Source organism: Agelaius phoeniceus, chromosome 6 (genome assembly GCF_051311805.1).
Source record: "Agelaius phoeniceus isolate bAgePho1 chromosome 6, bAgePho1.hap1, whole genome shotgun sequence".
In the NCBI taxonomy this organism is placed as follows: domain Eukaryota; kingdom Metazoa; phylum Chordata; class Aves; order Passeriformes; family Icteridae; genus Agelaius; species Agelaius phoeniceus.
In genome coordinates this window covers 12,281,309-12,308,340 of record NC_135270.1, presented here as the reverse complement: position 1 = coordinate 12,308,340, position 27,032 = coordinate 12,281,309, and the positions used below count along the sequence as shown (strand labels likewise).

Genomic DNA, 27,032 nt, shown 5'->3' with positions numbered 1-27,032 from the left:
CCCCGGCCCGACCCCGCCCCCCCGCTCGCGCCAAAGCGGCCCGTGACGCGACCGCGCGCGGCCCCGCCCCCGCGCGCCGTGTTTTCAAACCCGGTGGGCGGGCGCGATTGGCCGGCGTGCGCGGCACGTGACCAACGGTCGCGGGAAAGCCGCGGAGTCCGAACGGCGCGCGGCGGGGCCGTTCGTGGGCAGCGCGAGCCGAACCGGCACCGCACGCGGACGGAGCGCGGGCAGCGCAGCGGGACCGGCACGGGCGGAGCGGCCGCCATGAGCTTCCTCAGCCTGCAGCGGGCGGCGCCGCCGCGGCGCGTCTCGGCCCGGCGGGCGGCGGCCCCGATCCGGCAGAAGCTGCTGTTCCTGAGCGGCCACAGCGACTGCGAGGAGGAGGAGGAAGAGGAGGAGGAGGAAGGCTGCGGCAGCAGCAGCGCCAACAGCACCGGCGAGGACTCGGCGTTCCAGGAGGCGGACTCGCCGCTCTCGGCCGCGCGCACCCCGGCGCGGAGCGACCCGCCCCTGCTGGAGGAGGAGGAGGAGGAGGAGATGGAGCCGGCGGCGGCGCCGCTGCCGGACGAGGGGGACTCGTGGGAGGAGGAAGGCTTCGGCTCCTCGCCGGTCAAGTCGCCCGGAGCCTATTTCCTGCTCGACTCGCCCTCGCCGCTGGCCCCGCACAAGGGCCGGCGCTGCTGCGAGCGCTCCCCGCCGCACCCGGCGGCCGGCGGGTACCGGGGGGCGCGGGGCGAGGAGCCCGGCTCGCCGCTGCCCGACTACCCGGGCACGCCGCCGCACAAGACCCTGCGGAAGCTGCGCCTGTTCGACACGCCGCACACACCCAAGGTGAGTCCGGCGGGCCGGGCCGGCCCGTTATGTAACGGCGGGGGCGCCGCTCGGGACCGCGCCGGGGGCTCCGGCCGGGGCGGGGCGGGGCCGGGCGGCGCCGCCTCCCGACGGGACACGGGCACGGGGCGAGCCGCTTACTTAGGCGTTAGTCACAGAGAAACAAAAAAGTTTCCCGAGTTTGGTAGTGTTTTGTGGAAGGCGTGTTTGAAAAGTGCGAGCGTGGAGTGTTAAAGGTCCCGAAGTGCGTGCTGGAGTGCGGAGTGGGCGTTGGTTGGTAGGGGTGTCGCCCGAAAGTTAAAGCTCGGCTTGGGGTGTGATCCTGAGCGGTGAGCTGGCGTGTCCTGGGAGGAATTTCTTCACAGGAAGGGTGACTGGACATCGGTATGGAGTGCCCTGGGAGGTGGTGAGGTCACCGTCCCTGGAGGTGTTTAAGGAAAGATGGACTGATGGCTCTTAGCACCGTGGGCTGGGTGACACGGCGGTGTTGGGTCATGGGCTGGGCCCGATGATCTCAGAGGCTGCTCCATTCTGACGGGCTCTGCTGCCATCCCGTCGCGTTGGAGCGCTGTTCCCGTGTGCCAGCGCTGCTTCAGCCTCTGCACTCCTCCTGCATCGAACGTGAATCGCTTCGGTGCTGGGAAACTGGGGGAGTCCAAAGTGTAGAGGGAGAGATGGGTAGTAGCTCTTAACTCTGTCAATAGCAGACTTTTGGAAGGCATTTCAACTTTTGAACTCGACGCTGTGTAAAATCCCGTATAGTGAATTTAAATCTAGTGATAATTGGCTTCCTTTCTTCATTACTTTTCATATAGCCCTTTAGAAGTAATCCTGGGATAATCCCCGGGGATAATCTCCCAGGGGTCTATAGGCTATAGATGGAAAACAACTGACTTAAGGTGTGAGGAAGGCTTCCTTCTTAATTGGTTTTCTACAGCTTCAATCTCCAGTGAGGGTTCACTGGTGAAAATCAGTGGTACAAGTTTGTAAAAGGTAAAATTCGTGGTGATTTTACACTTTGTCAGAGGCAGACGCTTCAGAGCTGCAAAAGTTTTGTGGAATGTGATACTAGAAACAAGTTCTTAACACAGCACTTCAGTGGGATTCTTAAATTAGGTGGCCAAATTCTGCATAGGTTATCTTTGGAAGAATCAGTTGGTTCAGGTACCCCGTGGAAGTACAGAAATGTGTCCTGAGAAGCACAGGTTTTCATCTAGGGCAGACTCGGGATTGCAGTTGAGATTCCCATGTACTGAGTGTTCTTCCCTGTGGTGGTTTAGGCTTTAGTCCCGTCAAGTCTTTATTTTGTTGTTAGGATAAGGTGATGCTCCTGCTTGTGATCCAGTCATCCTTGCAGCCTCACCTGAAGGAGACTCAGGTGCAGACTTTTCAGTGTAACTCCCAGTGTAACTGGGAGAGGTTTTGTTATGTGCCTGGAAGATGCCTGGTCTGGCAAGTTACCACCCAGATGATCAGTTTTGGATCTTTAACTGATAGTGCAGCCATGCTGCCAATTCTTGAACCGTTTTTTGTAGGCTCAGAAAATGCACCAGTGCATCAATATTAAATGTTGCATTTGCTATTTAAGATTGTCACTTAAATTTGTAGAAACCAAAGATCATTTCATGTCTGATCTAGCTTTCACATCATGCATGTGCGAATCATAGTGATACAATACAGGATTGTCCTTGAGTTTCATCTGTGTTCATTTAATGGACAAAGATTTGTCCAAGAAGTTTAAGTGATGAAATGATCAAAGACAGAAAAAGGTTACTCTCATCATCAGCTTTGCTACATTTAAAAAATAATTTTAGTATTTGTTTGCTTGAACTGTTTCTGTGTAGAGTACAAAGCATTATGGTTTCTTAGAAAGGCAGCTATTTAAACAACTGATGCTAACTTTAATTAGACAATACTGTAATGATGGCTTCAGGCACGACCTGACTGTTGAATGTCTGAGGCAATGTCAAGGCTATAAATGACTATAAATATTTTTGTTTTGTTTCTTTTTTTTAAATACAGAGTTTGCTTTCTAAAGCACAAGGTTTAGGCTCCAGCTCAGTCAAACTTCGAGGGGGCTCACTGTTTATGAATGTTGGGAAATCAGAGAAGCAAGAAGATGATTTTAGACAAACACCTCATGTGAACATCAATCCCTTCACTCCTGACTCCATGTTCCTTCACAACTCTGATGGCAAATGTCGGAGGAGGAAGAGGATACACTGGAATGAGTGAGTGACTTGTGGCTTCCTTTGTTAAACTTGTATTTAGAGCTACTTTTGGCTGCAAAAGTTTTGTTACAAATTGCTTCTAAGAATGTGTTTTTGCTTGCAGGTTGTTAGTATTGTATAATACAGCTCTTAAAGGATGTGCTTCAAGAGGCATGATATCATGAAATAATCATTTAGCACTAGATCTTCTGATTACTGTACAGAGAGGATAGACTAGGCTGTGTGCTGGTCTTTTTCCTCTCATGGAATGGGCCATGCACAGTCTTTTCTTCAGGAGGAAAAAAATGCATTAAATACAAGTGTGAAATGTGAAGAAAGAAATGACAAAGATATTAGCATGGCAATTTTATGAGTTTGTGTTTATGGATGTCTAGTGTTCAATTAGTTAACTACAATTAGATAGAATAAAAGAACTAGCTCTCAGAAAAATTCAACAGCTTCTGGGCTTCAGTTTAAAGTTTACTTAAACCATGTTATTTCTGGTGTGAATTTCAGCTCTTGTGGGGAGGACATGGAACCAAGTGATGGAGAGCCTGAAGAGGAAGCCATGAGACCTGCTAAGGTACTCCATCTTTAAACCTTGATACTAATTTCAGCAGTTTGTGTGTCTGCAGATCTAAATGTTTTCCTTGGTAATCTTTGCAGAGGATAACAATAACAGAAAGTAACATGAAGTCACGGTATGCAACCGAATTCCATGAATTGGAGAAGATTGGGTCTGGTGAATTTGGCTCTGTGTTTAAGTGTGTGAAGAGGCTGGATGGCTGCATCTATGCAATAAAACGATCCAAGAAACCCCTGGCTGGCTCAGTGGATGAGTGAGTACTTCCTGCTCTTAAAACTTAAAGGTCTTCTCTTGGTGTTTCTTCTTGGCTCTTTGTGTTGGTGTCTAGAGAAGGCATTTAAGAGGAAAGTACAAAACAAACATGAATTAAATGTAAAATAGATACAATTTTGAAGCCACTTGATTTTTTTCTTCCCCACCCACTCCTCAGGTACTGTGCAGTACTGGGGAGGAAAGGCTGATTAGCCTCACTCCTATCAGATGTTTGTCCCAGTATTCTGTGTGGAAACAGATTGCTCTCAAAGTGACAATAACACTTCCTTGCAAAGGTCATCTTTGAGAGATGGAAGGAGGGCACTATTTCCAACTGAGTCCTCATCCTTGTCACCTTGAGTGGCATGTAGATGATTTAAGTCAGTTTGGGGGTGTTTTTTGGCATTTGTGAATGAGCCTGTGATTCAGGACTTTTCCCCACACTTCAATAGTGTGGGGAATAGTTGTTCGAATAGTTTATAAGTATTTGAACACACAATAGTGTGTTCAGATAGTTATAATATAAACACCCGAAGTCTGAGTTGCACAAAATTGTATACCAGACTTTCAGTCTAGGGAATGTTGAGTTCAGTCAAACCCTTGGCTTATGAGCACTTATATTTTTTGCCTTGAGCTTCAGTCATGCATCTTAAAGTTTGCTATTGCTATCGGTTGCCAAGTATGTAATGGAAGTGTGGCTCCCACACCAAACTGTTTTTTCTGATGTTCCATAGATTAAGTCTTTTAATATAATGTAAATAATTTTAGCTGTTTGGACATAAGTACAAATCCAGCTTAGGGTGCCACAGAATTGAATAGGAAGATTTTAATTAGAAATACTTACTGTAATAAGAAATGGTACTAATTTCACCTCACAATACTCACATGTGCTGTTGTTTTGTGTGACTAACAGGCAGAATGCTTTAAGAGAGGTCTATGCACATGCAGTTCTGGGACAGCATTCCCATGTAGTGAGGTACTACTCTGCATGGGCAGAAGATGATCACATGCTTATACAGAATGAATATTGCAATGGTAAGTAAAGAAGATGTACAGGTATCTACAAGCTCTTCACACTAGTTAGGAACTGATAACCCTACTCATAGCTCATGCTGTCTTTCTCTCAAGTGACTGATATTCCTTTCTGGAAAAGGCATATCAGATGGATGAAGCAAAAACTGTACAAAGTTGCAGACCAAGTCATGCATGTTCAAGCATACTGGAAGTGCTGTGAGTTGTTTGTGAGCAGAAGAGCTATTCTTTCTTCTGTACAGTAGTACAAGCTGGAATAGAGAAAATTGCCGGAGTTTCCATCAAAAAGGAGATTAAATTTGTTTCTGAAGCATTTTGCTATTGTTGATGCCCTGACAGAGATTTGGAAAAGAGAGCCCTTTCCCTTGTGTTGATATCCTGTTAGTGTGATAACTGCAGGAGAAAAGAATTTTATGATATTATTATATGGCTAAAAAGAGGATACAGCACCATATTTTATGCTTACTATATATTGCCAGCAAGTTCTCTGTGATATATTCACTTGGTTTGGGGAGCTAGTTTTCGTTACTTTGTCAGCTGTTTGATGCAAAAGTATAACTTGTTTTTTTTAATGGTTTTCCAGGTGGCAGTTTAGCAGATGCCATAAGTGAAAATTACAGGAATATGCGTTACTTTACTGAACCAGAACTGAAGGACTTGCTGCTTCAAGTGGCTCGAGGTTTAAAGTACATTCATTCCATGTCCCTGGTACACATGGATATCAAACCTAGTAAGTTTGTAACTACTTTACTCTCTATTGACAACTTGCTCACTTCATTTAATCTGCTGTAGAAAAATGAACAGTTAGCCACACCTTACTAACTGTAAATTCTTCCCTGAAGCTCTGAATAGGAGCACAAAGATGTCAGTTATAAAATTGGCGAGCAGACCTAAACTGTTGAGTTTATCTTGGGTCCTTTTTGTGTAATTGACTCTACTTGCATAACACTTGGCTGCCTTCCCAGCAGAGGGGCCACAATGAATCAGTTATAGCTTCTCACTCTTTGAACAGGGTTTATATACAAATAAAACTTCTGCGAGGCTAAAGCAAACTGTAGTGAAACTAGGTCAAGTAGAAGTAATACGGAAATGTTTGTTTTAACAATTCTGCTCTTTTACAGGTAACATTTTCATATCTAGAACATCAGTCCCAAGTATAACTCTAGAGGAAGGTGATGATGATGACTGGTCATCTGATAGAGTCATATTTAAAATAGGTGAGAAGCAACACACTTATGTGCAAAAGAATTGCATCATCTCGTTGTCATCTGAAAAGTAACTTTCTTTTCTCCTTGCAGGTGACCTGGGCCACGTAACTCGAGTCTCTAGTCCTCAAGTGGAAGAAGGTGACAGCCGTTTCCTTGCAAATGAAGTCCTACAAGAGGTAACTGTTCTGTTTGTGGGAAGCAGTGATGTTAGGCCTGCATGCTGTTTCCTTTGGGGGAAAAATTGTGAATTTATTTTTCCTTTTTTCTTTTGAAGAACTACACTCACCTGCCAAAAGCAGATATTTTTGCTCTCGCTCTGACTGTTGTCTGTGCTGCTGGTGCTGAACCTCTTCCAACCAATGGGGACCAGTGGCATGAAATCCGGCAAGGAAAGCTGCCCAGACTGCCACAAGTGCTTTCTCAAGAATTACTAGACTTACTAAAAGTAAGAACTCCTGTACTAGTGGCTCGCTGATAAGTGTCATTTATTGTCTTGCTGGCCTTAACAAGGATGCCTTGTTTTCTTTTTTCCCAAGGTTATGATTAATCCTGATCCAGAGAAAAGGCCTTCGGCTGTGGCACTAGTGAAGCATTCAGTGCTTCTCTCTGCCGCAAAAAAGAGCGCGGAGCAGCTCCGGATAGAGCTGAACGCTGAAAAATTCAAGAACTCCCTCTTGCAAAAGTAAGTAGGTCCTTGGGGTCCTTTACTTCTAACAGGTTCTTACCTGAGAGTGAAGTGATGATAAAACAGGAATGTCCTTGTTTGTGGGTGAGATCCCCAAATCTGTATGCACGTGCGTACCTGAGAGTGCAAAGTGGGTCATGGAACTTTAAAAGGAACTTTCTCCACAGAAAGAACTCTTGAACACTCTAAGGGAATCCGAAGAGCACTATTAGTATTCAAGGCATACCAAACATTATGGTTTTAAACAGCTGTTTCAGGACAGTGCACACATTTGTGACAGGTATAGCCTAGCTTACATCTGTATGATTTGAGTCGGTGCTTTCCTAGGTCATTGTCTGTTGAAATGTTGGAAAATGACTTAAAGGACCTGTTTTTAACCTAAATGGAATGGCACATCAGGAATGTTATTGGACTAATTTGACCTCTATACAGCAGTGTTACTGGGTCACCAGAGAATCATTTGTGTCCAGAGGTCATCTTGTCCTACCCCTTGCTCAAACACTCACTCTGAATTAAAGCATGGAAAAAGAGATTCCCTTTAGGAAAGTCTGATTTCTGCTTGAATTTCGGGGAAAGAGTTAGTAAATTAATAAGCAGCCATCTGACTCTTTCACTACAGTTATCTTTGCACGTGTTATGCATAATGGGCAGGCTTTTATAGGGAATATATAGATCACTGATTTCTTTTTGAGTGGTATGTCTTGAATGAAATGTTAATTTCATGTTCAGGTTCACTCCAGTGTTACCTGGTTATCTTGCCATTGTTAGTCTGACCACAGCCAGATGTACTAGATTAGCTCGTTATCTTTATAATATTATGAATTACACTGAAAGAATAATCAGATAATTTGTGCAGGTTGCTGAAGGGCAGATTTGCTGAGGTAAGTTGCTTGCTTATATGAAGACAACATCTTTTTGCTTGAAAAATGGCAAAGCTAGTGTTTTGTGAAGATTCCTTCTGGCCTGGCAACAAGGATACATCCTTGTAAATCCAAGAATAATTTAAAAACAACACTTCGCCACAGTAATTTTTAATGTTGTGTGGCTACATAAAGTGCTTCATAAAATACTTCAGGTAGCTTGGGGGGGACAGCATATTTTGTGTTGGATTTGTTTTCTTAAACTTGTACATTTGAACCATTTAAAATGCCACTTTTGTGTGTAAGTCATCTTCAGTGAAAAAAATCCTTTTAAGGCAACTCAGCTTTTCTACTGTGTTGTCCTCTTCAGAGGAAGGAAGAATTCAAGATTTCTAGGCAAGAACTCAAGACTTCTAGGGAAGAGTGGAAGGATATTGTAAAACTAAATTTCCTGGTAATGTGGTGTGGTGGTTGGGCGAGCACATGAGTGTGTATTTGTGACTGATGCTCACAAGGAAGAGGACTGAAAATTGGTTGCATTCTCTTCTAGTGAACTGGCACAATGATAATGTGGGGGTGATTAGATGGGGCATGGGTGTCAATGAATAATACTTTGGCTTACAATAATGGGAATTGCTTATTAAACTAAAACATGTAGCTTAAAACTGAATACACCTACACCAATGTGCAGCAAGCTTTGTAAAATTTGATTTTGCTTTGCAGCCGGGTGTGAAGTGAGATTACAAATACTCTTATAGTAGAGAAAGTTCTTTAGTGGATAGTTTTGAGATTGTGCAAGGAAGAGAGTATGGGGGGAGGCTGAGCTTTAGCCATATGTCAGTATTTGAAGAAAGAAGAAAAGCAGTGTATGGGGGGAATCTTTATAAAGATAACTGTGCTCTTTAGTTGGACTACTTTATAATTTTATCCTGAGTTAGATTTAACTGTGTCCTCAGGCTGGGTATTGGTAATTCTCTGAAACAGCGCAGTTGGCAGAATGTTGCACAGGGGCAATGTCTGTGCTGCCTTCAGTGACTCTGCCTTGCAGGCTCCCATTTTTGTTAGGCAAAAAATGTGGAGGTGGTGATCAGCTTTTGATGTGGGTATGCAAAAGGGAAAGGATGCTTCCTGAGCTGTCTGTTGCCAGTTACCCACACCTGTGTTCATCTAAGTGTTTGAGTCTCCCACAGAAGTTCAGGTGTGGCTGAATATGCTTCCTTTGGGCAAGCCTCGGTAATGAACTCTGACTTAACACGTGCCTTGTGCTAGGAGGTAAAAGCACCCTCCTGTGTCCTGGTAATTGAAGTGCTGAGCTGCTTGCAGCAGGCTAGATTTCAGTATCTGAGTTGTGTGAATTTTTCATTTCCTTCCTTTGCTTTTCAAAAGAAAGAACATCTGCACAAGTAATGAGCATGCCGCCTCTGCCCTCTGGTTGTAAACAGGGGGATGTGGATCAGAACGCTCTCAGTATGACCTAAAAGTGACCTAAAGTTATGGCTGTTGACCTGCTGTATGTGGTTTGCTGTCTGTTGCTGTGCTGAGCCGTGTCCCTGTGTTGCAGGGAGCTGAAGAAGGCGCAGCTGGCCAAGGCGGCGGCCGAGGAGCGCGCGCTGTTCACGGACAGGATGGCCACGCGCTCCACGACGCAGAGCCGCCCGTCGCGCCTCATCGGCAAGAAGATGAACCGCTCCCTGAGCCTCACCATCTACTGAGCACGGGGCAGGCAGCTCCTCTGCCCCGCCACAGCTGGGCAACTGAGGGAGCCTTCAGCTCCTGCTCCTTGTCCCCTAGTCAGCACCACCAGTTTGACAGCTATCGCTTCTGGTTTTCACTTGTACCCTATGGCTGGTTCTGCATTCACCATTGGGGTTGGTGGGCTCGGTTACTCTCCTGTCTGTAGAGGATCCTGGATGTTACTCCATACGCCTTCGGTTACACTGTTAGATGTTACGTTGTCCCAGGGTTAACCACTATAGTGGTGTGCTGCTTTGTAGTGTTACAGCATTGTAATAAGAAGCAATATCCCTAATCTTTTAAGAAGGAGGGAGGGGGCCTTACTTTGATAGTTAATTTTTTTTTTTTTTGGAGCAGAGGGGAATAAATTTTAAAAGACAGGCTTTAAGGCCACCTACAGTCAATGTACCTGATGTCAGGTAGACTTTTGTTGTGAATTTTATTTGTGTATTCAACTGGGAGCACTTTGTAGGCATTGCATAAACCACAGCTTAGGAACCTGTGGAATTAAGTGCCATGTGGAACTGCTGCTATTTTTAGTTCAATGTCCTTGCTGTAAACTGTAGCATTAAAACAATCATTCTTGTGTTAATAGGCTTCTTGTTCAAGCAATTACGTGAAACAAATGTAAGCTGCATTTTAGTGAAGGCAGCATTTTTCTCTCAAAGCTAGTGCATTGTGAAAAAATGCACCAATTTAATATTTGGACTCTATTAGTGTAGTGCAATTGTTAATGTCTTGGCTATTGATGTTTTGTTCTACTTTCTAATAAGGTTCTCTGAATGTTCATATTTTCTTCAGTTGCCCATTCTTGAGGCTATTGTATGTTTGGTTTTTTTATGTTGGAATACTTGTAAATAGTTGTTTAGTGTGTTCAGGTTGTTTTTCATTGTTTATGTACATAAGTTTGATCATGCTTATAGTGTACTATACAGAAACTGCAGTCTGGGATGCCAGCAGACACAGCTTAACTATTCAGTCTGAAGTTCCAATATGTGGAACAGAATGTGGCCATGGAACCAATGCTGATGTTGAACCTAGGCTGACAGAAGAACTGTTCTGATTACTGGCTTGTCTCTTCATTCATTTTACTTAAAACAATGTTTCCCTTTTGTGCTCTATTTGTTCTTACTAGTGTTGAATTTGAATATTAAAGTTAAAAGTTCTGTTTGTTTAATATTGTGTAACACTTATTTAACTTTAGTAGTTACAGAAATAAAATACTGAGTTGGGACTATACTATGGCAAGTCCTGATGAGATCTGCTTCCCACTCATGCCTGATGCTTGTGATTCCCTCTCCTGAGAGTGGGACTGAGTGAGATAAGAGACTTGCTGATAGTTAGGAGAGAAGGATCCTACTCCATGTGTTAGTGTCCATAGCAGTCTGTCTCTAGGCTCAGGAGTGGTATTGCACTGGCAAAGATGAAACCCCTGGAAGAAGTGGAACCCATGACTGATGGTGGAGGAATAGAAACTATGTGAAGGAATAGCTGGGTCTGAGGTAAGGGAAAATGCAGGAACTGTTGAGAATAGGAAGAGAGCTGCTGATTTAGAAGCTGGGAAGACAACAGTGGGAGGAGTTGGAATATTTCAGGAACACAGTGATGGCATGTTCTGTGGCATGGAGGTACATGTAAAGAAGAGAGACACAGTAAATAAAGGGTTAGTAGGTCTGTCTATTGTGAAAGTATAAAGTATAAAATTCAGCTTTGTAATTAGCAGAAAATAACTAAGAGTTCTCAGTTTTAGTCATACGACAGTGTAATTCAGAGTATTGGTCTAGGGTATTTGAATACTGATATTTTACTGATAACTAAAAATTGATACATTGAAGTACCTTTAGGTTTTTACTTTATAAGATAGCCTTGTCTTGTTTGTGAGAGAATTTAAAATATATGGGTTTGTTGCAGTGTTTTAATGTTCATCTACATTAAGTGAGACCTTTAAGCATACTTCTGAACAGTCAGAAATTCCAGTTGGTGGGTTATCAGTGAACTTAAGCCTTTCTATCTCTACAGTGTAAAAACTCTGTTATATCTATTACAGTTCTGTGCTCCTCATCACGGATTTTCAGAGGCCTGCACCAGCAGTAGAGGCATTGTTGTGCAAACAAGCTGTGCTTGTGGCTGGGTAAAGAATGGCCTGGATTGCTGGGCCCACTGAGGTGGTGGCTGGAGCTCTATCCTGCTGGAAGCCAGCCACCAGTGGTGAATCCTCAGGGTCAGTGTGGGGTCCAGTCCTGTTTAATGTCCTTATCAATTATCTGGGTGAGAGGACTGAAAGCTCCCTCAGTTTGACACCAAGTTGTGCAGGAGTGATGATCTGATGGAGGGCAGGAAGGCTCTGCAGAGGGATCTGCACAGGCTGGCTCAATGGGCAGGAAGGCTCTGCACAGGGATCTGGACAGGCTGGCTCAATGGGCAGGAAGGCTCTGCAGAGGGATCTGGACAGGCTGGCTCAATGGGCAGGAAGGCTCTGCACAGGGATCTGGACAGGCTGGCTCAATGGGCAGGAAGGCTCTGCACAGGGATCTGCACAGGCTGGCTCAATGGGCAGGAAGGCTCTGCACAGGGATCTGCACAGGCTGGCTCAATGGGCAGGAAGGCTCTGCACAGGGATCTGCACAGGCTGGCTCAATGGGCTGAGGACAGCTGCAGGAGGTTCAGCAAGGCCAAGTGCCAGATCCTTTCCCTGGGCCACAACAACCCCAGGCAGGGCTACAGGTGGGGGAGGAGTGGCTGGAAAACTGCGCAGTGGAAAAGGACCTGGGGGTGCTGCAACACAGGCTGAACATGAGCCAAGTGGCCAATGGCATCCTGGCCTGGATCAGCAATAGTGAGTCTGGCAGGACCAGGGCAGGGATTGTCCCCTGTGCTGGGCACTGGTGAGGCCACACCTCGAATGCTGTGTCCAGTTCTGAGCCTCTCAGTACTGCAAGACAGACATTGAGGGGCTGGAGAGAGTCCAGAGAAGAGCAACAGAGCTGGGGAAGGGTCTGGAGAGTCCTGTGGGGAGCAGCTGAGAGAACTAGGGGTGTTTAGCCTGGAGAAAAGGAGGATCAGGAAAGACCTTATGACTCTCTATAACTGCCTGAAGAGAGATAATAGCCAGGTGGGGGTCAGCTTCTTTTCCCAAGTAACAAGACATAGGACAAGAGGAAACAGTCTCAAGTTGTGCCAGGTTAGGTTTAGATGGGATATTAGGAACCATTTCTTCACTGAAACAGTTGTCAAGCATTGGAACAGGCTTCCCAGGGAAGTGGTGGGGTCACCACCCCTGGGGTTATTTAAAAGCTGTGTGGATGTGGCACTTAGGGACGTGGTTGAGTGGTGGACTCAGCAGTGCTGGGTTGACAGCGGGATTCCATGATCTTAAAGGTATTTTCCACCTAAAAATTTCTGTGGGTCTATTCTAGTGCTGGTCACAGGTTTTGTGTGCCATTGAAGGGGTGCCCTGCTTAAACCATAGGACTGAAGTGACTTTAGATGTTTTAATTTTTTCCTGTGTGCCAAGGACAGTATTTAAAAAGGCATCTCAGAGTTCTAAAGTGATTTATGGGAGCAGTATGAATCGTGAAATTTTATCTCAAGTTTTCATAAGCCTTTCTGATGCAGGTGGTGAGGCAGTGAATCCTGGCTGCAACAGTGGCTGGTGGGAAGGAGCAGAGAATTTGGGAAGTGTGTGTTAATGCTTCCCATGAATATTCCCAGCATCCAGTGATTCATGATTCAGATGTTTACTGAGTAAGAAGTGGTATCTATTTTTACTGACATTGAAGGGGGTTTCTTTTTTTAATAGGAACAATCTTACAGTAATTTTGGCAGCTTACAAATTATTGCAGAAAGAAGGCTTGGGCCAAACTTATCTGTAGTTGAGCAGGTGGAAGGAGGAGCTTCTCACCTGTCACAAAAATGTAGCTGGGTATTAGCTGAGATTCAGCCAAGCAGAGTGTAACAGGATGAGCTTCAGCACTTGGAGAGGAAAGCTTGAGCTGAATCTAAGAAGCAAGCATTAGAGTTGGGTGGCAAACGTGCTTCAAAATAGCTACATTTAATGTTTAACCATATTTCTCCTGAATTCATCTAGCTTAAATTTCCCAAGCTTAACTTTTTTGATCAGATGACATGACTTCATGAAGAACTCAAAGTGAATGTAAAAATACTTGAAAGCAGGTATTTCATACCCCCACCTCCTCTAGACGTTTGTCTGCTCTGTCTTCTCCATCTTCTAATGATGCATTACTGGACAACACCACCTGCATGGTCTTGCTCAGTCTTTCTGCCTCTTCTGACCAAAAAGTGGGTGGTGTGATGGACTAAAGCTCCTACAGACCCAGTTTCCTGTAAAGACACAACACCATTTAACACAGAAAAATTAATTTCAAGTATCAAGGATTGATTCACTGTTCGGATAATTCATCTTTCAATTCAAACCTTTCCATTGTCTGTAGAAATACTGATGGGTTTACAGGCTAAATAATTGAATTGAATCATAAATGGTATATTTTAAAAAATATTGAATCACATCTGGTGTTCAAATACTACATGAAATTCTGTTTATGCCATTACTGTCAAAATACAATTGGAGGTCATTTTTGTATGTTTTTTTGTTTTGTTTTTGGGAAGGCATCCCCACACAGCAGTTGTCTAGGGTTTCCTCATAGTTTTTGTTGGGTTCATTTTTCAATTTCCAAGTATCCTGTTACCCTATTAGCTGGAGTGGATCTGAATCACTAAAATGTAGAACCTGAAATCTTCCTGTCAAATTGGCTTATTTTGGAAGTTTTACCTCCACTTAGAAATGGAGTTAGGCATTGCTTGTATATTCCAAAGTTCGATTTCAGTGTCACAGCTTGCATTACTTTATAACACTGAAAAGTTTCATGAATAGAAGTGTACTTAGGCACCCCGTCCTTGCTGATCTGGGGCAGTGGAGCACCATGTGTTTGACACCTTCCCAAAAGCTGGCCAGCTGGACCTTGCCTGAATGTGTTTTGTAGTCTCCAGCAACACCTGCTGGACAGAATTGTTAACTGTGCACTGAGTTTTGTCTTTGAAGTGTTTGTGTGCTGGTGTGACACTCGATCCTGATTGTTAGAAGGCATTGTCTTGTTCTGCAGCAGTGACTGAGCATTCGTGGCAGCAGTAGCTCAGGTAAGAGCGTTCTCATTTGCCCATCTCCAGTCACCCCTTTGGCTGTGTAGACTTGGAAAGGGCACCCTAGTCCATGTGTTTGAATGTATGGTGTGTGATGTGTGCATGTGTTTAATAAACCCCTGTGTGTGCTACCTCCAAATATCCCTGCTGTAACTGGGCTTGAGGAGCCGGGTCTAAACATGGCCAGCAGAGTGAAATCAGGCTGAGCCCTGCTGAGCCCTCCCTCCTCCAGGGAAGCCTGGAACCCTCGGAGGGAGCTGCTGAGCCCAGCGAAGGTTCTCAGCTCCAGAAACACGGCACAGAGAAAGCAGGAGGAAACTGGGCAGGACAGCACTCAGGAAACTGCTTCTGGCTGAGAGCTGGAACTGCATGGAGATTCTGTCTTCCCAAAGTATAATGGGATTGGGCTAGGGGAAAGGGAGGTGCCCCGAGGAGAGAATATTGCTGGGCCTAATTAAACAGGAAGCAATTTATTATTGTTTAACATGCTGCTCAGAGATCTGAGGTTGTACATGCCTAAAAATGAACTTGAGATTCTGGATAGTCTTGAAAAAGCTGAAGCATTGGCTTCAAAGAGCTTCCTTTTGCCCATCATTTGACTCCCTTACAATACACAATATGAACATTTAGCATGACATCTGAATTATCATGCTGGTCTAAACTGATTTCTCTTTGAGTCAAGATGAAAGCAGACTAAGTGGCCTGACTCTGATTAATGATCTCCTGTGTATCCCTCAGATTGCTGCCAGACAAGGGAGTTGATGGACATAAAACCTGCTGCTGTTGCTGAATTTATACACAGGAAGATTCTACGTGTTCAGCCTGCATCCTGATGGAGGAGATCTTGTTCATCTGTTGATTTACAGACAGCACAAGGCACCCCTAGTGAAAGTATTTTAGGCAAGGTGTTTCAGAGGATAGGGATGGGGGGACTGGAGAAACACTTGCTATTCCCAACCTTTAGCAGTGTCACCAACCTTAGGAGATGTTTCTGCCTCTGCAGCTCTTTCCTCTTGCCTCTTTCCATTCTCATCTACTTAGATTCAGGGCAGAATCTCCCCATATATTTGATCCATGCCTTAGCACATGGGATTTTAAACTCCTTTTGATCCTGTAGACATTGGGTCAAGGCTGGATTGATGGGCCAAGGCCATTGTATGAGGTTCAACAAGGTGAAGTGACAGGTCCTGCCCTTGGGTCACAACCACCCCGGGCAGTGCTGCAGGCTGTGGGCAGAGTGCCTGGAAAGCTGCTCAGGGAACAGGACTTGGGGTGCTGGTCCACAGGGGCTGGACATGAGCCAGAGTGGGCCCAGGTGGCCAAGAATGCCAAGGGCATCCTGGCTTGTGTCATAAATAGGTGGGCAGCAGAGCCAGGGCAGGGATTGTCCCCCTGTGCTGTGTCCAGTCCTGTGAGGAGCAGCTGAGGGAGCTGGGGGTGTTCAGCCTGCAGAAAAAGAGGCTCAGGGGAAACCTGGTTGCTCTCTGCAACTGCTTAAAAGGAGGCTGTAGCCAGGTGGGGATCAGGCTCTTCCTCCAGGTAACAGCAACAGGACAACAGGGAACGGCCTCAAGCTGCTCCAGGAGAGGTTTAGATGGGACATCAGGAAAAACTTCTTCACTGAAAAGGTTGTTAGGCATTGGAACAGGCTGTCCACAGAAGTGGTGGAAGCACCATCCCTGGAAGTCAAAAACCATGTGGATGTGGCACTGAGGGAAATGGTTTAGTGGTGAACATGGCAGTGCTGGGTTAACAGGAGTGCCCAATGATCCTCTTTTCCAACACTGAAGATTCTTTGATTCTGACTGACTTTCTTCTACGTTAACCTTGCTTAAATGCCTTTTTCCATTGGCTATTTCTCTTTCCAGTTTCCACTCCAAAAGATGGGATATTGCAGCACACATGGGACTGAATTTCCTCTTCCTCTCTGCAGGTAAGGTGTCTGTGGTATGGTGTTCTCCATAGTGAATCCTGTAAGTTGGTGAGAAATACCTTATCAGCTGAAAGTATAGAGTAAGAAGTGTGTTACCAGGGAGGAACTGAAAAGTAACCTCATGCTTTACCCCTACATTATGTTTGTTTTCTGAAGTTTAAATAAAAATGCATGTATTGTGCACATGTGTATAAATAGTAGAAAACTATAGTGAAATAGTTGTGCCTTGCTGTAATCCCTTTGGAGATGGCTCTGAAAGTCTTAGAATTGAATGGAAAAATCACCTTTTTTTCTTTTTTTTTTTGTTTTTCTTTTTTTTTCCTAGGAGAGACTAAACTGCCATTCTGATTCAGCATCTAATGCTGCTTCTTGTTTCATCTAAAACTACTGAAGTATTTTAAAATAAAGAAAAGACAAATTCCTCAGATGGCTTGAGGATTGGGTCATGCTATTATGTCAAATATACTTACTGCTTTTTACACTCTCCCCCACTGTTTCCTGGAGATGTTTTTATGGCAGGAGAAGTCTATTCAGAAACTAACACATTGATAATAAACCCCAGCATTCGCTTCAGTTTTATTTTCTCCTGAAACATTGCTGTCAAGTGGCAGATACTGGAAACACAGTTTGCTGCAAAGCTGCCTTAACAGTCTTCAATTTCTGTTTGCTTCCATTTAGTTTTCCTGTGGAGAATGAAAATGACTGTTCTAGCCAAGGCTGGGAAGATTTTCCCTGGGCTAACAATGAGCAGAGAACTGAAGTGCTGGAATTCTTTCCTTGATGTCAGTTTAACTGACTCAGTGGCATAAAACAAAATTAGTAACGGTTCAAGTGCGTAATCTTTCCTCTGGTTAGAACTTCCCTGACAAATACTTATTATTTGGCTAACAAGGAGTAATTAAGCTTCTGCAAAGAGGACCAAGAGAAAAGTGATTGACCCCTCAAGGCTGAGCCTCAGCAGGGTCTGACTAAAGCTCCTTCCTGAAACTGTGAGTCACTCTGTGAGACTCACAGAGCCAGTCTTCCCTCCCCTCAGTCAAGTTTTTTACTGTGCTGAGGAAACAAAATTAGAATAAGCACAGATTTTAAATGAAGTTGCTGAGCTCTCAGACAACTTTCAGGAAAAGCAGAAGTATGTGAAGTTGCATCAGAACTTGCTTTTGTACCAGGCAAGCAATTTAGAGTTTATGTAGTGCTATCAAGGGTTCTTGGTTAAGTGTGATTGCTGTTAATTAATGGTTAATGCATTACATGTCAATCTTATCTTCAAAGGTTCAGAATGTAAAGTCTTTGATAAGCAAAGATCCAGATTAGCATATCAAAATAGAAGGGTTCCTTAAAATAACTCACACTTTGGGTGTGGATGCAGTCAGTCCTGTAACTTTGTTAAAGCTATTTTGGGTAAGCATAAAAAACAAAGGTTTCTTTCCACAGCAAGTTTGTCTAAATATGATCTTCACTTTAACTGGTTTTTCTCAGTTAGTTCAATCCTATAAAACACTGAGGATTTAAATATGAGTATGGCTATATAAAATCATGTACTAGGTTTATGCACAACTTGTAAGCATCTCTTGATTAACCTGCCAAGTGCTGGAGCAGCTGAGACTTGTATAAACCACTCATTTTAGTGAAGCATTTAAGCATGGACCACTAACCTAGTGACCTGAATGGGACTATTTATATTCTAAGTGGAAAACAAATCCTGTTCTGCCAAAGGATTTTAGCATGTCATTTAAATCAGGAGTAACAGAAGCCAGAAAAAGAAGGAAGAGAAAATGAAAAGTGACACACAGGGTTTTAGTGTTTTAGGTTTTTTTTCTCCCTGGAAGTTTTTTGTTTGTTTGATTGGTTGTTTGGTTTTTTGTTGTTGGTTGGTTGGTTTTTAAATGTGTGGGTGTGGTGGGGTTTCATTCTTTTTTACAATTTGTGGAGCATTTAGCTTGGATTTTGTTTTTCCACTCTATTGTTTTTACCAAAAATCCAAACTGCCAAAAAAATCACTGAACTCTGTTCAAAGCAGAGATTAAGTCCCTGCCATTAGAAGATTCATGTGAGAACTAACATTAATGGCTTTTCTTCAGTGACTTTTCACTGAATCTAACTGTATTTTAATGCACTTTAGGAAGGGTCTTCTGTGTTTACTGGTGACCTTGTGGATGCTCAGCTACTAACTTATCTGCATATATAAAAGTTGTCTCTTTCCTTCTTAAGTGGAATAGCTGTCTTCTAATTGGGGAAATGATAATGTATTTTAAGATGGCAGATGTTTCTGGTAATAGTAACAGCTATAATGTTAGCAAATCAGATTCATTAGGAAATTTTATCAAAATAATTTTTTATGTTAATAATTTAGTTCAGAGTATCCATCTTGAGGAAAGACCATAAATAATTATTTGTGGATTCCAGAGTCCTGAATAAATTATGGAGCAAAAGGTTGGGAAAAAGGAGGGCGAAAAGGCTGTTAGGGTATGCTCAGTGAATAAGGCAGATTGTGTTTGGCAACTGACTGTGCTACTGGGAGGTTATAACATCTCAAAAAAGATATCTCTAAAGAATAAAAATCTGTGGATGATTATAGTCTCCATCACATAGAGGAAACCAATCTTATAATTTATCACCTATGAGAATTAGAATTACTTCCTACAGTGGGCTTTGCTGCCTGCTCACCTGCCCTGCTCCTGGCCTGCTGTCCCTGGAGGATCAGTGATCCATGCAAGTTAGGTCTGTGACTGCCCAGCTTGTGCTGAGCTGTGCTGTCTGTCCAGCCTGGCCTCCAGACCCATGGAGGACAATTTCCCTGGCTGATTGTCCCACAGGATTTTTTGGGCAGGTCCTACATGGTACCTGCAATGACAACCCCTGCATGCCCTGCAGTTCATTTGAAAATGGCAGCAAAGGGTTCTGGTGTGAACATGTTTTATATTTGGCCATAGGAAAAAATGTGTAGAGTTGTCCCTTTGGACAAAACTCCTGTAATATCTTGAATGACCAAAATGGTGTAAATTCTCCATAGGCAGGATGTGCGTGACGTGCTGCACCTGGTTGATGCTGGACAGCCCAGGATTCCTGAAGGAATGTAAGGTTATCTGCACTGTTCTCTCCACTATAATGTTGGCTACAATAAATGGTATTTTAAGTGACACTTTAGAATCTGAGTGCCTTTCTTACTGGAATCACGATAAACCAGCACCACCTTGTACAAAACCAGTTGTCAAACTGTACCTGCCAGAACTATTTCACTTGGAGTGCTATTTTTGTTCTGATGATGCAATTGGCTGAAGACTAAAATTGGGCAAAACCTAATTTTTTCCTCGTGCTGTTTATTATGTGTCTTGAGTTTGGGATCTTAATGGTTCTGTGTGAAATCTGTGAAAATAAAACCTTCAAGTGATCATGAGCTGGGTTCTGTGAATGACAGTCTCAGTGTTTGGAGCAATGTCTGTGGGTTACAGAGAGACAGAAAAGTGTGAACTTTCCTATCAATTGCAGGAAATAGTGCATGCAGGAGTCCTATTTCTCATCCTCTGTCAGTCAATAAATGTTAGAGAGTTTTGCACCTTCTAAGACCATGCCCACTGTCCCTCACTTCTCCCCCACTGTCCTTTTCTGCAAAGTGAGCTCACAGAGATGCTCTCAGTGTGTGGCTCCTGTTTGGGCCTAGGTCTCCAGTGCATTTGGGGTTTGGATCCTGGCTGTGCTGCTGACATGATTTATGGTATTTGCTCTTCAGAATGAAATGCTGAAGACATCCATCAAGAGGTACAAAAAGGCCATTCCATTTCTCTCTCCAAAGCCAGTCTTTGGGGAGAGAAAGAAGTTTTTTTTTGGCTAAGTAGACCAACCAACACCAACACTTAGCCAAAACTATAGGGACTCCATATATGGAAAAAAGACCATTGAGATCACAGCAAATACATCATAAATAATAATTTGCTTTTCCTATAATATGCAGAAGAAATTATGCATAGATTTATTTTAATAATCTCTGTTGAAGTCCTCGCACAGAGGAACTGTGTTCCTGCCCTCACTAGAGCTTATTCCCATCCCACAGCATTAAAGAAGACTTAACACAAAAAACCTACCCCAAACACCCAACAACTCTCAAAAAAACTTCCAACAACACAACTCCTTCCTCTTGGTCACATTTTGCCTGGCTTCAGCTCTGGAGGCAGTGGAGCAGGAGGAGTTTTTAGCTGTCCCCCTGCGCTGGGATTGCACTGCACTCTCTCCCGCTGTGCACAGCCTTCCTTCCGAGCTGTTTGTGGGACAGAAAAATTCCAAGAGGAAAGCTGCTCTCCTTGCTGTGAGGTACACCCTGCTGGGAGCATTGGACCTGAGACTTTCATAAATTCCATTCCCAGACTCAACTGCATTCCTGTTCTTCAAAAACCCACAGTTTTCAAGCGGGGAATTATTTGGAAAGACAGAAAAGTATTAGGCTCACTGATCTATTCATGACAGCCTGCATTACCATGTAATGCTTATTTTATCTTTCCAGTAGCATGTCACAATGACAATTTTTTATTGTTTTATTTACTATCTCACCTGACGTGAAAACCCTGAACGGCGTTTTAACTCTGCTGAAGAACACGAAAGCGACCAATGTTAATTTATGCACCCATGTTACACCGAGCCGTCAGGAATAAACTGAAAGGGACAGGATCCAGCACTTGTCCGTTTAACCGTGTGCATTTCCGAGTAAGAATAAAAGGCAGACCTGGGGCAGCAGAGGAAGCCAGGCGGGCCGGAGAACGAGGCCGTGAGCCGCAGGGCCGGGCGGCGCTGAGGGGCGCAGGCCGCCCCCCCCGCGCTCCGCAGCCGCCGGGGCGGGACGCGGCTGCCGGGGCGGCGCCAGCGGGGCCGGGCCGCGCCCCCGGGGCCGGTGCAGGCCGGGGCACAGCAGCGGCGGCGGGCGCGGGCCGGGAGCGGGCCGGCCATGGTGGGGCTCAAGGAGGAGCTGCTCAAGTCCATCTGGCACGCCTTCACCGCCCTCGACCTCGACCGCAGCGGGAAGGTCTCCAAGTCCCAGCTGAAGGCAAGCGGGGGGCGGCCAGCCCGGTGGGGTGCGAGGGGTCGGTCCCCGCCGAGCGCTGACGCCGCGGGCACGGGGCGCGGGCTGGGACCCGCCTGCTGCCTCTGGGGGCACACGGCGCTCGCTTTGGGGCTCTCTGGGCGCTGAAAATCGCGTTCTCCCCGCCGTTCGTCCCACGGCTTCGCTGTCCCTGCGGGCCCCGGCCACCTCCGTCCCGCGGGCGGCTGGCGCGGAGCCGTCCTGGAGCCCGGGCAGGCTGATTTTCATTCCGCTCCGTCCTCCCCGGGATGTCAGCGCACAAACCCTTGTTGTGCTTCTGGTCCGCTTTCAACCACATGTCCTTGCTACCCTTTCTGGCCAAAATCTTTTGTGGGGTAGCCACAAGGTCCTATCTATAGGGGTTGGCTGCGTCCAAGTGAAATTCACAGCTTGCCAAGGGGAGAGAGAGGTTCCACAGTGCCCTCTTATTTGGATATAAACAGGAGAATTAGTCAAGAGGCTCCAACTGTGCCATTCTTTCCTTAGCTTATATGCTGAAGTAGTGTTTGTGCTCTTAAAAGAGCTCTCAGGCAGCTCGCTGAATCCAGTCCCATCTTGGCCCTGCTTTATGGGACCGTCTTGGCCTGGGAATAATAGCAGGAATCTGGCTAAATAAATATTTTGAATAAGAACGCAACACCTGTTGACATTCGAGACTGTGGGTCCTTGTGCTCGGCGCTGGGGCTGCGTGGGCAGCAGCAATCAGCCGAGGTTTGTGCCTTTTGTGGGATTAACTCCACCAGCGACAGTGGCCGCGCTCTGGGTGCTGTTCCCAAGCGTGGCTGGTCGCTCACGGACCAGCCCAGCTCACGGACTTTATTTTTAGCATTATGTAATGAGGGTCCGGAGCTGGCAGCGTGCTGCAAGCAGCCTGTTCCTCTTCTCCTTTTCTTCTGCTGGGGTGATGGGGCTGCGAGATAGAGCCGGAATCGGCCAGAAGTGACTGCGGGGCAGGATTCGGGCCAGACGCCAGACCTGGCTGTGAACTCCGGCTGAAAATGTGTGCAGGTCCTGGGTGTCAATGAAAGTGAATCTTTGTGTTCCAGCCTTGCAGGATGAACTGAAGCAAGTAGCAGAGAAGCCTTTTTTTTTGTTTTTATCGTCCTGCTTTTTATAGGAATTCTCTTTTCCTGTCATGCTGCCCACCACAGCTGGTGTGCTCCATGCACTCACCTGAGAGTGTCTGCAGATGTCGTGGTGCAGGGCACTGCAAAACCTCAGGCGATAGAATGGTCTCTTCGAGCTAGGTCTTATAAGCTCTTGGACATCTATATCACACCTGAGATAGCTCAGCTACTTCAGATGGTATAAAATCAGCAGTATGGCTTCTCTGGCAGTGTTGGAAACAGAAAAGTTTTAATAAAAGGCAAAATAACAAAGCTCGTTACAGAGAAAAACCGAGCTAAGTGTAAGAGGCTCTTGCTCCTGCTAAAACACCTGACAAAAGCGATTAGTTCCCTTGTTGTCTTCTTTTTCTAGTAAATTGCTTAGGCAGGACTTTTTGGCATCTGTCTAATTGGTTATCCTTAAGTTTGAGGTGAAGTCCCTAAGGTCCTGTGAGGTGTCTTTTTAGCTAATTGAGGAGAGAGACTTCTGGGCTTTTTTTCCTTTTTAAGGAGACAAAAGATAATTTTGTCACTCCATCAGTGAAGGGCACATTCCTACACTCAGGTGCTGGCCTGAAGGAGATGGCTACAGGAGCTGCCACTGTGCTGGTGGGCTGGTACAGTGTCCTCAAAAAAAGCAGGGCTTTGTGTGTTTGTGCAGTTCTGTCTGTGACATAATTATTAATTATTAATTATTCTTGTGGGAATAATTAATATTCTATCAATATCCATAATTAGTCCTGTGGGAAGTGCCTGGTGGAGGATCTGTGAGTGCAGAAACAAGTCTGAAATGAGGTTGCCACCTTCTCCTGTGGCCACCAAGAATTAGTTTTCAGGAGGGAGTAGAGGGTGTTCTTACACAGACTTTTTGTGGCAAATGCTGAGGTGTTGAACTGATGGACCTGCTGGGGAGAAAAGGTGTGCAGGGTGGCAGTAGCCCCACATAATTAAAAAGGGCAGGCAGGACAGCAAAAGAGAAGTTCCTGTATGATAGAGATAGGACTGTGTTGTCCTTAGAAGGTATTTCCCAATGAAGTGTTTCTCATCATCATGAGGAAGATACAGCACTCCTGTGAAATGGAGCACTGATGATGCTTGGAGACCAACAGGTTAGTAGAGATCTATGACATTAGAAAAATATGCTTAATAATTGAGTGGAATGGCTGTTTTTAAAAAATTATAAAAACCTTTTTGTTTTGTGAGAATGGCAGTGTTGTAACCTGCTGAACTATTCCCTTCTCAGTAAGAAAACCTACTGGCCATGGGTTTCTGTAATCCAGTATAAGGTGGTGCCATCACATTTCAGAGAAATTCCTAAGGATAATACTTTTGGTTGTTAAAGGAAGTGATTTTTAGTTACTCTGCCTAGAAGTGACCTTTGAACCTTCCATAAAAATAAATAATTAACTTTAAATACTATGAGAAAAATAAATATATATGTGTGTGTGTGTGTGTGTTCTGTAGTTGAGGCCCTACTGCAAAGGGTTTGCGTCACACATTTGTTTTCAGTAGATCTAGAGCAGATGGATAGAGGTGAGTCAGCTTGGTCTGTTTTGGAGTCTGGAGAAACAGCAAATGCTTGAGGGCAAAAATGAGACTTGCTTGGAATAGTAAGGATGTAATGAGATGTCTTTTATCCATTTGTATCTTCTGTATATGTTCTGAGCTGCTGAGAGAGGAGACAGTCAAATCAGTTCTTAGTGTAATTTTGAATATTGTCTTCTTCCAGTATGCACTGATTTTTTTTTGTTTGTTTGTTTGGGTTTTTCTACTTTTTTTTTTTTCAACTGGTAGTCTTCAGAAGTTATACTGTTATGTTGGCTGCAGCTCTTAAGTCTTTTTTTTCTACATCAGCAGAAACATTTGTGTATTCTGTTCTTAAATTACAGCTTTAAAGCTGGACACAGTCATTGTTCTGCCAGTGTGTTTTTTGGCATGTTCAAACACTGATACAGCAAGGCTCAGGTGTAAGTTCTGTGTACACAGTTACAGCTGCTCCTGTGATTCCAGCACAAGCTACATCCAAATTACTTCCTTTTCTACACTTAGATTCAATTTCATCTTTCTTACAACCTACAATTTTAAAATTAACTTGTTTTAGAAGTTTCTCTTAAGTATCAGCGTTAAATCCACATTTCATCTGGATCTTGAAACACTGTAATTTCAAATACAGTTCCACTTGACAGCCAGCAAAATTGCTTGTAGTGTGTGTGTGTATGATTGGATCTTGGAAAAATCCACCAGTTAGTTTTTAAACCCTCTCTGGCAGCTCTTCCACTTGTTGCTTTGTGACTTGTCTCTGCTTAGGCGGTGGGTTTGTTTTGGTGTTCTTGTTTTCCATGCTGCATTGGGGTTTATTTTCTTAGTCTTGGGGTCTTGGACTCCTGGGTGCTATCTGCAGAAAGTGGATGGTGAGCCACATGAGCAAATACTGTCTCGCTCAGGCCTGTATTATAACTTTGGGTGACCAAAACTACTTGTCAGGCTTAGAAAATCCATACCGGTCTGTTCTCATTTCTGGAGTGTTACAGGCTTGTTGTACCCCTTGCCTTTGCTTTTCCCCTAGATGAGAAGTTGGCCTGTGGGAAGAGGAAGAATGGTGTAATCAGGGGTGAGAGGGGTGGTCTGAGCGCAGAGGAAGACCTTGAACAATGCAGTGAGGCAGGGGCAGGGTGGGAGCCTGGCTGAGTGGGCAGGACCCCGTTGGACAATCGGCTTTGTGCAGTGGTGCAGGGCAGTAGGAAATTACTCACTGTGACTCAGGGACAGGGTCCTGCTCTGGGGCTGTCAGCAGGGCTCACAGTGTGTGAGTTAGGGTAACCGTGAGCCGTGCTGTCGGTGAGGTGTGAGGGAGGCACGATGTTGTGCCAGGGAAGCCCAGGCTGCCTGTAGACTAAAACGGGGAGCATGAGGAAATGACAGGGCCATGAGGCTGTGCTTGAGAGGAGCAGCTCCCAGTGGATCAGCAGCCTGTTTAACCTTGAGCCAGCCTGTGCCAGGTGGCCAAGGCAGCAGTGGCATCCTGGCCTGGCTCAGCAACGGTGTGGCCAGCAAGAGCAGGGCAGGGATTGTCCCCTGTACTGGGCATGGTGAGGCCACACCTCGAGTGCTGTGTCCAGTTCTGGGCCCCTCAGTTTAGGAAGGACATTGAGGTGCTGGAGCAAGTGCAGAGAGGGACAGCAAAGGTGGTGAAGTGTCTGGAGCACAAGTCCTGTGAGAAGCAGCTGAGGGAGCTGGGCATGTTAGCCTGGAGAAAAGGAGGCTCAGCAATGACCTTACAACTCTACATCTGCCTGAAGAGAGCTTGTAGCCAGGTGGGGATTGGTCTTTTCATCCAGGCAACCAGCAAGAGAACAAAAACTTAAGCTGCACCACAGGAGGTTCAGGTTGGGCATTAGGAAGAATCTTCTCACAGAGGGGCTGATTAGATATTGGAATGGGCTGCCCAGGGAGGTGATGGAGTCTCTGGAGGTGTCTAAAGAAAGACTGGATGTGGCACTCAGTGCCATGGTTGATGTGGTGGTGTTCTGTCATAGGGTGGGCTTGATGATCTCAAAGGTCTTTTTCAGCCTAATGGATTCTGTGATTCTCTTTTGTCAGGGAAGATGTAGAAGGAAGTTGCAGTACCTGGAGTATGTTTACAAGGAGCTCTTCCTAAGGGCTGGGAGCCCCAGGACAGAAAGGCCGTGACTCCTTAGGCAGATTCAGGCTGACCCCAGGATGTGACTGGAGGCCAAGGGGGATTGTGCAGATAATGAGGGCAGAAGGAGGGGTGAGGTTGCTGAAAATGGTGATGTTGATGAGGGATGTCCAAGCGCCCAGTGGTGAAAGGAGCTGTGTGGGTGAAGGACACAAGTGTCAGGAACCTGGTCTGGAATACACTCATCCAGCTGGGAAAGAGGCTGCTGCAGAAACCCTGATGTTGAATATTGAGGCTCCAGATGGGGTATGTGCTACCTGAGTGGATAAGGAAGCTGGACCTTGGGGGTGTGGTGATGCAGGATGTGGTGTGTGTTCGGTGTACCCTGGATGAAAAGACCTGGTGCTTGTGATGAGGGGCTTACATGATGCTACTTTTAACACTGGTCATAAAAGAAAAAGGGAAAGTACTTGTGAGTAGCCTTATTTTGGCTGGCTGGCTGGCTGCTGACATGGATGTTAGGGAGAGATGAGCCAAGAATGTCTTGGAATGAATTCACACAAAGCCACCGAACGGAGCTGTTGGGATCTGGGATGCCAACATTTTAAAATCTGAAAAAGAGACGGGGAATGGGCGGACCCCCCTGAAAGATGGAAAAGAAAAAGAGAAAACTACCAAGAAGTTGACAATGGCTGCTGCAGGATTAGTCTGCCCTGGTAAGGCT

The 27,032-nt window shown here is 45.2% G+C and overlaps 2 protein-coding genes and 1 long non-coding RNA gene across 3 annotated transcripts in view; 2 read left to right on the top strand and 1 right to left on the bottom strand.

Annotated features, from left to right (window-relative positions):
• Positions 1 to 73: 73 nt before the first annotated feature.
• Positions 74 to 10,578, top strand: WEE1 (WEE1 G2 checkpoint kinase). Its single transcript, XM_054634725.2, has 11 exons — positions 74 to 834; positions 2,857 to 3,065; positions 3,561 to 3,627; positions 3,711 to 3,883; positions 4,796 to 4,917; positions 5,498 to 5,644; positions 6,036 to 6,131; positions 6,213 to 6,298; positions 6,397 to 6,567; positions 6,659 to 6,804; positions 9,229 to 10,578. The coding sequence occupies exons 1-11, from the start codon at positions 268 to 270 to the stop codon at positions 9,377 to 9,379; spliced, it is 1,935 nt and encodes a 644-aa protein (XP_054490700.1). The 5' UTR covers positions 74 to 267; the 3' UTR covers positions 9,380 to 10,578.
• A 2,153-nt stretch (positions 10,579 to 12,731) lies between these two features.
• On the bottom strand, positions 12,732 to 21,347 carry LOC143694331 (uncharacterized). Its single transcript, XR_013182709.1, has 3 exons — positions 21,209 to 21,347; positions 15,536 to 16,529; positions 12,732 to 13,742 (listed from the first exon to the last, which is right to left on the bottom strand). It is a non-coding gene; the product is annotated as an uncharacterized LOC143694331 (long non-coding RNA).
• Positions 21,337 to 27,032, top strand: part of SWAP70 (switching B cell complex subunit SWAP70) — a 36,225-nt gene continuing 30,529 nt past the window's right edge. The window contains exon 1 of the mRNA XM_054635144.2: positions 21,337 to 21,526. Within this exon, the coding sequence (XP_054491119.1) occupies positions 21,428 to 21,526 (99 nt within the window). The 5' untranslated portion in view covers positions 21,337 to 21,427. The remainder of the gene's footprint in view (positions 21,527 to 27,032) is intronic.

Coding starts and splice junctions, on each gene's coding strand:
- WEE1 (XM_054634725.2), top strand. CDS start 268: ATGAGCTTCCTCAGCCTGCAGCGGGCGGCGCCGCCGCGGCGCGTCTCG. Junction 3,066..3,560: donor AAGAGGATACACTGGAATGA/GTGAGTGACTTG, acceptor TGTGAATTTCAG/CTCTTGTGGGGAGGACATGG. Junction 3,884..4,795: donor CTGGCTGGCTCAGTGGATGA/GTGAGTACTTCC, acceptor TGTGACTAACAG/GCAGAATGCTTTAAGAGAGG.